The 12,572-nt window shown below is 35.9% G+C and overlaps 1 protein-coding gene across 7 annotated transcripts in view; it reads right to left on the bottom strand.

Moving 5' to 3' along the window:
• The window catches only part of EFR3A (EFR3 homolog A), an 87,602-nt gene that overhangs the window by 52,627 nt on the left and 22,403 nt on the right, over window positions 1–12,572 (bottom strand). For all 7 annotated transcript variants that reach the window (XM_040585998.1, XM_040585999.1, XM_040586000.1 and 4 more), the window contains 3 exons: window positions 10,550–10,626; window positions 8,607–8,734; window positions 6,715–6,865 (listed from right to left, as the gene is read on the bottom strand). In XM_040585998.1, the coding sequence (XP_040441932.1) occupies window positions 6,715–6,865; window positions 8,607–8,734; window positions 10,550–10,626 (356 nt within the window). Of the gene's footprint in view, window positions 1–6,714; window positions 6,866–8,606; window positions 8,735–10,549; window positions 10,627–12,572 lie in introns of those variants that run through there.

Genomic DNA, 12,572 nt, shown 5'->3' with positions numbered 1-12,572 from the left:
TGGAGTTGTTAATTACAAAACAGAAATAGGTTTTCTGAAGCTTTTTGAGGACAGGAATCTAATTAGTCCTTACAATACAGGATAAAGTGCAGTTTGGTGTTTTTTTTTTAAAAAAAAAACAAACCACACACACAACAAAAAAAAAACCCACCCCAAAATCAATATGATCTTAGTAGTTTCCAGACATTCAAGCATTCAAGGCTACAATTGTTTCACCTAGCAAACTTCCATATAAGCATGTAAGAAAATAGGAGCAAAATGATTAAAGAACACAGAACACTATGGAAGCAGCCATGAGAATATTAACCCATTTACCATTTAGTATTAGCATCTTAGTATTATCTATAATACAAAATTATTTGATTGACAAGATCTTCCAACATGAAAACTTAATAGAACTCTAATAACTGTTTTGTCAGAAGAAAGATTTATTGTACCAAGACATTGCTTTGTAAGAATAAATTATTAATTTAGGCCAAGAAAAGTGTCAGGGACTCTCTCATGCTGGACATTTCTCCTGCACCACAACGTAGCTTCATAGCAGGGAAGCAAGTAATCAACTCAGAAGTTCTACCTCTCAAAATGGTGCACACAGTTAAATGTCCAGAAAAGGCAATTTTTTTTTTATTTCCTCATGTGCCTAACAAAACAATTTCACCCACTGCACATAAAGCGTTTCTGAAACATATTCCAGGATTAGCATTCAGATGACTGAACATTTAGGCCACAGGGAAGCTGTGTGCTAACACTTCTGACTTGTACTGCAAGTATACAGTTCCATTTCATTACAGAAATTTTAAGTTTTTACAGTACATGTTAGCCTACACTTTCTCCTTGCTTAGCAGTGGTGGTATTAAGCCATTATTGTTGTTAAATAAAGAATATTTTACTCCTAAGCGCCTCAGATATTTTCAAGTATACTTCAAATATAAAAATTATTCAACGTAAAAAAGGACAAAACTTATGAAAGTCCAAGTACTTGCCTAAGGTATACTTACAAACTTTTTATAGATATAAACATTCCATTCAGTTAAAGTAAATGTTTGAATCTCACACTGGTAATTTATGGAACCTTTGTCAGTACAAGCATCCTCTATATTTGTAAAATACAGAAGGTACAAAAGGTACAAAAAGGAACTTACATTGGTAATATTTCATTTCCAATAATTTTGAAACCAATAAAATTCAATCAGTATAAAAACATATAAATCTAACACAAAATAAAGAAGGTACGTATTATCTATTCAGAAGATGTTTGTTCCAGACTGAGTCAAGAAAGTTGGATCATATTACAAGGGAGAGAAAGAGATTGTGTAAGTCCTGTAAGTAGATCATGCAAGTTCTCAAATTAAATTCTTAAGGACATAATTTCTTGTACATATATATAAGAAATGCTGTCTTATCACTCTTATGTAGCAAGTACAGTAGGAGAAAAATAATAACTTTTAATGGACTCTGAATGGCTTTAAAGAAGGTCAGGTTTTTGCAGCAATTCAAGAACAAGCAATCAACATGCATCACATTTAAGTTTGAGTTACATTATTTAAAGTAGCTTCCTGTAAAAACAGCAGGCTGGATCTGAGCAGCATGGGTTTTTATATTTGAGCTCCACATTCTGTCTTTGACAGCCTGCATTTTCTCAGTTTTCAGATCAGGGAAAGGAGGTGCTGATGACTAAGAGTTACCATCTTTTATAGACAAGGCTACTGTATTTCATTATTGGGAAACTACCACATAGGAAGACATGATATCCTATAAGCATAAGACTTATAAACGACACAGTACCATAAAGATGGTGAAGGGTCTAGAGAACAAGTCTTATGAGGAACAGCTGAGGGAATTGGGGCTGATTAGCCTGGAGAAAAGGAGGCTCAGGGAAGACCTTATCTCTGTCTACAGCTACCTGCATGGAGGCTGTAGGCAGATAGGGAGGCGGTCTCTTTCCCAGGTAACAAGGGACAGGAGAATAGGAAATGGCCTCAAGTTGTTCTGGGGGAGGCTTAGATTGGATATTAGGAAAAATTTCTTCACCAAAAGATTTGTCAAGCTTGGAATAGGCTGCCCAGGGAAGTGCTTGAGTCACCATCCCTGGAGGCATTTATGAGACATGTAGATGTGGCACTTAGGGACATGGTTTAGTGGTGGACTTGGCAGTGCTAGGTTAATGGTTAGACTCGATCTTAAAGGTCTTTTCCAATCTAAACAATTCTATGAATTAATGAGAAGTGTGTGAATGTATATATGGACTTTGCAAAAAAAAAAAAAAAAGAAAAAAAGAAAAAGGAGCAATGTCAGCTTTTCTAAATAGAAAAGTTTCTGACATTGGATTGATACATTAACTGCATAAACAGTATTAAAATTATCATAATACATAATAAAATAAGGTTCTCAGCAACAGAAATTAGTGATTTAGTTTAGTTATTAATAGTTAAGGTCACCTGACACTTCTCTTTGAGTTTTACCTGAATGGGATGAACAGCTTCACATTCTATTTCATGCAACTTGGATGAAAATTATCCTGACTGCCACGTGTGCAGTTGTGTAACAAAGTCAGCAATGGTATGTTAGCCTACAGGGCCATATTAGTGTTGCTATGAAACTGCAAGACCAGAAACTGTAAGCATGAGGTGGAGGAAGCAATATTTAACTGTAAATGACCCTAAAAGGACTGGCTAATGTGATGTACTCAGTATCACTCAAATTCTAGTAGATGCAGGCATAGAATTTAGAAGATAGTTTTATAACCAACAGGATAAGAAAGAGTGCTTTGTATAATTCTGTCTTTCTGTAGCTTTAAGTGCTATATAAAAAAAAGATCAAGTGGGGAACCTGGAGATAAAATAGTTGTGTTATATATTAAATCACTACTAGCACATAATTCTGTATTGGTACATGGAATGAAAGAAGCATCTTGTAACAAAGATAAGTTTCCATCACATGCTTCCAGATTAGCATGCTGCAGACAAGCAAAAGTAGTACTCTGCTGGGATTATTAATTCTGACATTCCTTACTTTCACAGCCTTGACATTTTATACTATTTTTACGTTTACATGCATTTCAATTCTGCCAAAACCAACTGCTTTTATAAGCCAACACTAAAAATATAAAAATCTTGTTGTAATATCAGGCAATGACCGGTCAACTTTCCACTTGGGGGTACTGCTTGTCTTCTTGTGCTGCCGATGACAACCAGCAATAACAGTTACTTAATCATGCACAGGAAGCCCAGCACTGTCACTGATGGCATCATTATTTCACTGCTCCTAAGACAACATTGCCCTTCTAAAATGAAGCACCCTATCAACTAAAGAAAGCATTTGTGGAAATAATTGAAAATGTGGTGATACTGGATTCCACATTTATCTGCTGTTTTGCAGATGAAAAAACCCACAGTATTTCACTGCCAAAAATATAAGAATAATTCTCCTTGTCAGCATCCCAGATTAGCTCAAAATGTTTTTTATTCAACTGAGTTTTGTCAACATAATTTAAAATGAAAGTTTTACTAAATTATGCACCCCATTGGTTTTGACCAGCTGCTTATTAAAGAAATTTTCTGGACCATCTCCAAATAAAAATGACAGAAAGTTTGATATTTTTTAAAAAAATAATCATCTCTTGTCCAAAAAATTTCTGAACAGAATTTCAAAGATTTTAAAGCCTTTCACCCCTAGACAGGAAGAACAAGCTTAATTAATTCATTCATTCTATCCTAGTAATAACCACTATGTATCTAAGTAATACATTTAATTATTTGTAGATGAGAGATATAAGATGTTTTACATGGTCTTCAAGTTACTGAAATTCTGCAAAATGGTTAGAGAGAAATTCAGTATTGCCATAAGTTTTTAAGTAAAAGTTTATTGCAGTCAGCCTTCAGTTTCTGTAATACTTAAGCCAAGGAAATCTTACTTTTTCCCACCACATTTTTCCAGTTTTCTCACCACCATATGCTATCCTAGCACGTTGTTAATAAAAATATCTTCCATGATAGAAAAAGCTATTTTGAACTTCATAGACACTGCCAATTTGAAACGTGGCCTACATTAAAAAGAAAAGCAAAAAACTATTGAACATATCCACTACTGAATTCACCAGTTTTCAAGTATCTGCCTATATAAGTAGATTTTAAATTATGTTATAAAAAAAAAATCATTGCTGCTGTAGCAAATAAGTGAACTTAAATTACAAATGCAACATATAAAAAAAAGTCATAGGAATTAATTATATGTATCCTGATGATCAGGCATAAAAGCATATAAATTAAAAGCAAACAATTATTTATCTAAAATGGTAATCTTCAGGTTTGGTTTTTAGAAATAAATTAAAAAATGAAATTTAATTTCAAAATTAAATGGCTGAATGAAACTTTCATTTTTTTGTAAGATACAGAGCACCAAGTAGAATTACTTCTGCATTTAAAAGCAGATATTGGGAAGTCAGGGAAAGAAACCTGAAAAACAGTGTGAGCTTCCAGATGTTTCCAAGACTTTAAACTAAGTCATTCAGTAAAGATTTGTTTCATTTGAAACCCTGACTTCTGAGCAATCTACAAGAGTCCCCACAGCTGAAGCAAAATCTGTTTGTGAGGCTGAAAAAAAAAGCCTACAACATAAAACAGACAGTTGAATCTCACTCAAAAGACATCACTGCCTTTGTATCCCAGTTAAGCTTTGAAAGTCAGCTTTTGGGATGGAAAATAATCAAGATCTACTTATGGACACAATCATATTCCATATCTTTCTAAGTCTAAGCGGACTACAAATTTCTTTTGGCCTGAAATTGAGTTTAACCTAAAAGTATTACGGAAACTTTCCCAACCAGTTTAGAGACATTTACTTCACATGCAATTTATTCTTCTTTCCCAGACAATACCAGTTTCCACTCCAAAAGGGTACTATCAGAAGAACTAAAGCATATGGAACATTATACAGTCACTTTACCATCTCTACTCCTCTGGGGTTTTTGCTTGTTTGTTTATTTTTTCCCTTCAGGAGGAGAGGAAAAGCTATTAAAGGCTAAATGTGATGGCGGACTTTCTCCGTGTCTAACAAAATTTATTTAAGAACACAGTAGGTCAGTGATCTTGGTAACAGACAAGCTGTCAGTGCCAATACACTTTGTTCCTTTTGAGTCAATACAAAAAGACTCTATCTTTTCTCTTCATTGACTACAGAAGGCACCTAGGGAAATTAGCATAATTAGGTTAAAATTAGCTTTTGGAATACTGTTGGAAGAGCCATACAGATTCACTCCCTTCACAGAATCTGACATCTTATTTAGGAAAACATAATTATTTTTGGCTACTGAGTTTTACAACAGACAAACACAAATTATCTCCTAATTTAGGAAGTCCATTAATCTGCTTTGCTTATGGAAGACTTCATTAGGAACTGACAGGGATATCAAACAGATTACTGTAAGGTGGAGTTCTGTTCAATAACATTCATTTGGAAGTGACGTGTGTCCTGTACATCAAAGTGGAGGGTGGCAGTAACCATTTGCCACAAGGATTTTAAACAACTGGGAAATACACATCTTGCTATTTTGCAGCCCAGGAAATAAGTTCCAAAGCTATTTCCCTAAGAGGTCTCCCCCAGACTTTATTATACAAACAAATCAAAAGAAGCAGGACAGTCTGGCTCAAATATATTAAGGTAAATAAATACCATAATTCATAGAATATGTATATATATGTGTAAAAAAAATAAATATCTCATTACTCTCTGTAAAGCTGTCCTGTTAGTTTGGGGAACAAGAGAACACTACTCCCCAACATCAGAACAAAAACTCTGCATTCTACTGTAACAAGAAATTCTACTCAGGAACAGCAGCACTCTACTATACCCTCCTCTCTCCCTGAACTGCAACTTCATTTAATTCCATCAGCCAGGAATCATGCCCAAAGGAAAGCCGGACCGTTTTATAGAATCCACAAAGAATCCACATGCAGCTAACAATGGCAGTATACACAAAAAGCAAGCATTACTTCTTCACTCATGTAAAACCAACCACTCTCAAGTGAAAACAGTCCACATCACAATCCTGGAATTTAAGAGATTCCTATTGCATGCACAAGCTGGGAAACACAATGGCTGAAGGGAAATATGGCAGAACCATAACACAGATTGCACCCATCACTCTATTTGGAAAACTGCATCTCCAAATCTTCATTTTGACACTTCTAGTTATATCCTCCAAGCATGGATCCCAATCCTGAAATATTTAAGCTAGTAAAATGGTGAGGTTGTTAATACTGAAAGCTTTTGACTTCTGGCTACTTTTCAGCTAACAGGAATCTTTCTGTGTAGTGTCAATGCTGTGGAGAAGGATGTTAAATCCTTCCTCTCACACCATCACTCTCGTTGCTGAACAGCAAACAAACACTGTCTTAACTATACAATGGCTCCAAGAGGTCTGTTTAAAGATTCAAAATATGAACTCACAGAACGGCTTTGCTGTTCCTTCCAGAAGTTCTTTCTACAGGGGACAAGCCCAGACATCAAAAAAACTTGAGACTGAAAGGAAACAGTTTTTCTGCCTCCAGTCAGTATCTGCTCTGTGTTTAGACCCGAATGGTGTATACCCTGTCACATACAGAATCTTCTCAACTCATGTTAACTGGCAGATCCTTTGTAACTTCTGAAACTACTTTCCCACAGCAAATAAACAAAGATTTATTATGATTTGATTCAGTATCCGAGTTTACTCACAGAATTAGTTCCAAGAACTTGAAGCTTTGGTTCGCCTGATTCCAGAAGCTTGGCCACCATATGAAGAAAACTTTCCACGAATGGTTTTATGCTTTGAGAATGGCAAGCCATTAGGAGTTGGTCCAATGCCTCCATGGCAATTAAAACATACCTGAAAATTAATCAGACTCACATAAAGACATGCTACATTTTATGATTAGCTTAATCAGTTTAGGTACTTATTACCTAAATTACCTAAAAATTAGAAAAGAAAGAATGGAAGGCATATATTTCCCACTGTCTAAAAATTAAAGTTATTGGTATTTCTTACATTCATATTCTTTCTTTTTTTTTTTTTGGGGGGGGGGGGGGGGGGAGGGGGGCGGGAGAAGAGTGTGTAATTGAGCGGTTTTAGAAGGGATGTCATAATACTTGATAACAGAATAAATACAGTTCAATTTTCTTTCCTAGCATATTTTATTATCAATCATAAATCCCAGCTTTCTAGTCTACAGATGCTCTGTCTATCCAAATCCCAGTATGGAAAGCCAGCAACTTATCCATGCTCCTCTACAGTTAGACAATATGCTAAGTAAATGAAAAAGATAGTAAAGAAAGCAGTGACCAAAATTGATCACCCTAAAGAATGGCCATTTACCCATTCTATGAAGTTATAAAAATAGCTTTTGACATATTGAAGGCTAAAAACAATGGCCTGTGATGGACGTTGCCTTTTTTTTTCCAATTCCTGCTACTTCTTTGACTCAATATTTTCTTACTCCATTTCCACTTTAAAATCTTCCTCTTTTGACTCAACATTCTTTCAAATTTCTAGCTCAAATAGGACTGAAGAGTATGACAGAGTTTTAAAGTTTCCATTTAAATACAATTTAGCCAAAAGGTCTAAAAAGAAAGATATCCCCACTTCCCAATACCCTGAATGCCATTCAGGATGTATTGGGTTTACACGGTAAGGTTTTGGTAGCAAGGGAGCTGCAGGAGCAGCTTCTGTGAGAAGACACCAGGAGCTGCGCCCCAGGTCAGAAAGAACCAGTGCCTAGATGGACCGACCCACCACTGCCCAAAACAGAGGCCCTCACTGACACTGGTAGCACATGAAGAACCCTGGAGGAGCAGCTATCCACGCTGCAGACCATGTAGGACTCCATACTGGACCAGAGGATGTGCCCTGAAGGAAGCAGCAGCCCATGGAAAGGCCCCACTGGAGCAGGCTCCCGGCAGGAGCTGCGGCCCTGTGGGGAGAAGCCCACGCAGGAACAGCTTTTCTGGCAAGACCTGTTATCTACAGGGGATGTCCTGCTGGAGCAGTCCATTCCCAAAGGACCACACCCCATGGAAAGGACCCACACTGCAGCAGTCCTTGAAGGACTTCTCCTGTGGGAGGGACACAACGCTGGAGCAGGGAAAGCGTGAGGAGGAAGGAATGACAGAGACAAGATGTTATAAGTGGACCACAACCCCCATTCCCCATCCCTGTGTGCTGCTCCGGTGGAGGAGGTAGAGGATTCAGGAGTGAAGTCAAGTCTGGGAAGAAAAGAGGGCTGGAGGGAAAGTGCTTTTAGCTGTTTTTATTTCTCACTATCCTACTCCACTATTAATTGGCAATAAACTAATCTTCCCCAAATTGAGTCATTTTTGCCCATGATTGTGGTTGCTGAGTGATCTCCCTGCCCTTATCTCTTGACCCATGAGCTTTTCATCTGATTTTCTCCCCCACCTGGTTGAAGAGGAAGGGCAAAAGAGTGGTTGGGTGGGCACCTGGCAGCCAGACAAGACTAACTCACCGCAAAGGGACTGGGTCTGTCTTGCCTTCTAAACTTGATTAGAACAACCATGATGAAATACTGCTACATGTTGGCATCTATATATAAATGTGTGGCTTATTTCCTTACCCATAGCGATGTCTGACCACATCTCTGCTCAGTCTCTCTGCTAGGTAAGCACCAATGCGATCCAGCTTTTCTGGTGCAGAAACTGCATAGAAAGTCAGCTTCTCCATATCAGCCTTAACAAGACCATCCTAAAAACAGCCATGCAAAATATAAAATAAAAAATTCACAGCATGTATAAAGATTTTGAAGTCTTTTTCCTTTTGTCTACTCAACATTTAAAGATCTGAGCCATACAGATAGGTATAAGATACTGAAAGAAAACCCAAAATCCACAAATTTTGTGCAAAATTACTAGCTAAGTTCTGAAACCAGCAACATAAAATTCAGTAAAATATATTTTAAAGAAATGAAGCAATTTTCTGAACTGTCTTCCCCAATCTTTTGGGCAGAGGGCCGGGTATTCCAAAAGAAAGTATTTAGAACAGGTGACACACCTTACTAAGACATGCTTTTTCCCTACTGGTACAATGTAATTTTTTTCTTTTCCCACTCCCCCCAGAAATGTGTATTTGATGCTCAATTTTGACACTATATACAAACAAGATTGTAATTTAAATACTTTAGACTGTAGTTTAAATATTTTATTTCTTCAGTATCACATCTTGGACAAGGCTGACATACAGGGTACCTGAAACCTGATTGTTACAACAAGATAAAAGATTTACATATTAGTTCCAACATGAAAAATCTGATATGGATCTCCTCAGGTGAGGTTATAATTAAACAATCTGGTAAGAAGGATAAGTCTTTTTTTTTTTTTTTTTCCCTAGAAGTTCAGCAGAAATTATCTGTTTCAAATAAATTATTTTGAAGCTTTTAACACACTCAGTTAATGCATTTCATCAAGTAAGTCTTATAGTTTAGAAAAGGTCTGTAACTTAATGAAACATCATGGACTGGCTCGTGTCCTGCACTGAGCCACAGAACATAAACAAAAGCAGAGACTAAGGAGTGCCAGCTCAGAGTTACTGAGTGAGATTAAAGCTGTAAGCCTACAACTGTAGCAATTCTGAGTGTTTCTACACCTGTACCAAATAAGTAGGTTAAAACAAATAGATCTATAAAACCGTATTCTTCCACGCTTTCAACATACAGTATACACAGAAAACACTTCCTTTAAAAGCCAGTAACTAAAACTTATAAATGGTAAATAGCACTCAGTAACAACACAGTTTAAAGAAAAGCCCATGTCCTTTGTAAGATAGAAGCCAAACATTATACAAATGCTGACTGGTCTGCTTACTTTTACTATAACACAAGACAACAAATTCTGGTAACACATTTTAAAAAAATACTGCAGCAGAAACATAAACTCTTGATCAGTCTGAACCGTCACTATTATACAGGCGTTACTAAATGGTAACAAAGTGATTTTCACAGAGCTTAAGAGCAAAGCTTTAATATAGCTCCAAGACTGTTCCAGTGAATAGAAAAAACTCTGTATGAATAACTGGAGAAATTAAAAATCAACAACAACAAAAAATCTGTTGCATCACAACAGTCTACCAGAACTATAGAAACTTACAGTCAATGCATCAAGAGCTAGAAAATAAAAATCTTGTAGAAAACCAGAAATTGTTGACATCTGCAACTATAATAAAACAAGTGCCTATGGTTATAAGCAATTATGAAGTTGTATTACCTCTGCTGCAGAATACCCTGTTTAATTAAATCTCTGTTCCTCTAAATGAAACTTACTAATTTTTCTTTTCAATATGCACAGCCCTGCTTTGAAAAGGGAATTAGACCAGACGATCTGTAGAGATCCACTTCCAGCTAAATTATTCTGCTACCTGCTTTTAAAGCTATGAAGTGCTAAAGCAGAATTTTCCATAAAATCTTAAAATAGAAAAGAAAAAAAAAAAGAAAAAAATGCTAAAGCATTAGTTACTATTAGAATTTTTCAAATGCCAATCCCTTAAAATTTTAAAATCATCACTCACTTTTGGATCTTCAGGAAATATGTTATCTACCAGACGCTTGTAGCGAGGTCGCAAAGCAGCACAGCAACAGCACACTCCTGCAGAGAGATTTACCCAACAGCATTTAGAATTAAGTTTTAGGAACTCCAGTATTCTCATTTGAAGCGAACAGTTGACAAGCAAGGAGGAAAAAGATACAGTGAATTCAGCTGCTTGTTACTAGCAGCATAAAGCAAAATGAAGGTAACTGAAAATGACTGACAAGTCAAGTAAGCAGAACTACTGTTATAACGTAACACATGACAAAATAGGCAAGCATCTTGGGCACTAGAAATGCACCTCTCATCCAGCCACACTCAAAAACATGTAGAAAAATCAAGACATTTAAAACTTTAGTATTAATAAAACCCAGGGTACTTCACGTGCTGTTTTATCTTCATTCTGAACAATCATTTCAAAACGTATCTATACATGCATTATGTTCACTCTTATACCGAAAAAGTCAACTGCAAAATCTTCTGTTTTACAGGCACCCATGTAAAGCAACATAAACCACATTATACTAAACAAGCTCTCCCTTCCTTCTCCCACTATTCTACTAGGCATTGGACAAGAGACTGTCACTTGAAATAGAGAAAAGAATTTTCCTCATTTCTACTCTACTGCTAATACCATACTCATACAAAGATAATCAGAACCATACATGTAACTTGCACTTTTATTCATTTAAAGAGTCATACTGCCTGGTCTAAAAAGATAGAAACCTACAAAGTATGGTTTGATTTTCCTAGCACTCAGGACTGCTAAAACTTTAAAGGAATTCCAGTTTATACCAAAAAATAGCACCTGAAACTAAAACTCAGCACACAAAGAAAATAAAAAAATTTCTAGATATCAGTCCAACTGTTTTTAAGTACAGATTTATTCCCAAGGAATTTAAATGTTTTGACAAATCAGGTTTTACATGTTTCAGTGGACATATTAGAGTAACTCACAGGTTAGGTCAACATTAAAGCAGCTCTGATGTACAAGAGCCGCTATGTAGAAAATAGTAAACTGAATAATAATATTCAGTATGCATGCAGATCAGTGGCTTTCTGGTCTTTCAAATCTCAATACGTAGAGCATTCAGAGTAACTAAATATCTTACAAACACTGTATTAAAAGTATCCATTTATGTACTCCAAAAAATCCTAAAACACTCTGCTAAAAATAGTAAAAGCTGCAGCAGCTTTTATTGTTAATCAAAACAGGGAAAAGAATAAAGGGTATCTTGCCAGTGACTTTGATGATCACAATTTATCTGCAAATTTCTCAGGCTGTGAAGAAGTATTAGACAAATATATCAGGATTTGTATTTCTTTACTTAAGGTATAACCTGAGTTGGTTTTAATCATATTTATCAGAACATCTGGGAGATTCAAGACAAAGACTTCCCCTGCTGTACTTGTTTTTATTACAAGACGCTACACGAGCAGACGTTCTCCCTCCATTCCACCTGTTTTCTGACACTACTTGTCTTTTGGACAAAAAAATTAATTCTGCTCATAGTCTGACAACTTAATTCTTGCAATTTATTTAATCAAAAACAATTATTGAATAGATTATGATTTTAAAATCACACTTTAAGTTCTCAGTGGTCTCTTAACTCAGTTCATTAGAGACATATCACCAATAAGAGGAACGCAGACATACAACTTCAATATGTAACTATGAAAACAGAAAACATTCAAGGAATAAACAACTGTAAATACTAAGAATTTTTGTGTGAAACAGTAATTTGTTACTACTGTCAAGTTCTTCATATGACTCCTGTTGACATCCCCTACTCGCAGAGGTCTAACCAATGTAAAAATCTATGTTTACATAAAAGGTGCAGGTACAAAGTAGCTAAAATCAAAGCTATTTTGTATGTCTTGGGAAAACATAGGTATCAAGAGGTTAAAAACCTACTTGATTTAAAACTGAAGTAATTTAGACACTTGTACAAAAATATTCTTTAGAGAGCAACATTGTGTAACTTTTTAAAAGTAAATAAAATCAT

The sequence above is a fragment of the Falco naumanni genome, chromosome 3 (assembly GCF_017639655.2).
Source record: "Falco naumanni isolate bFalNau1 chromosome 3, bFalNau1.pat, whole genome shotgun sequence".
NCBI classification, from domain to species: Eukaryota; Metazoa; Chordata; class Aves; order Falconiformes; family Falconidae; genus Falco; species Falco naumanni.
This window is presented reverse-complemented; position numbering and strand designations above follow the sequence as displayed.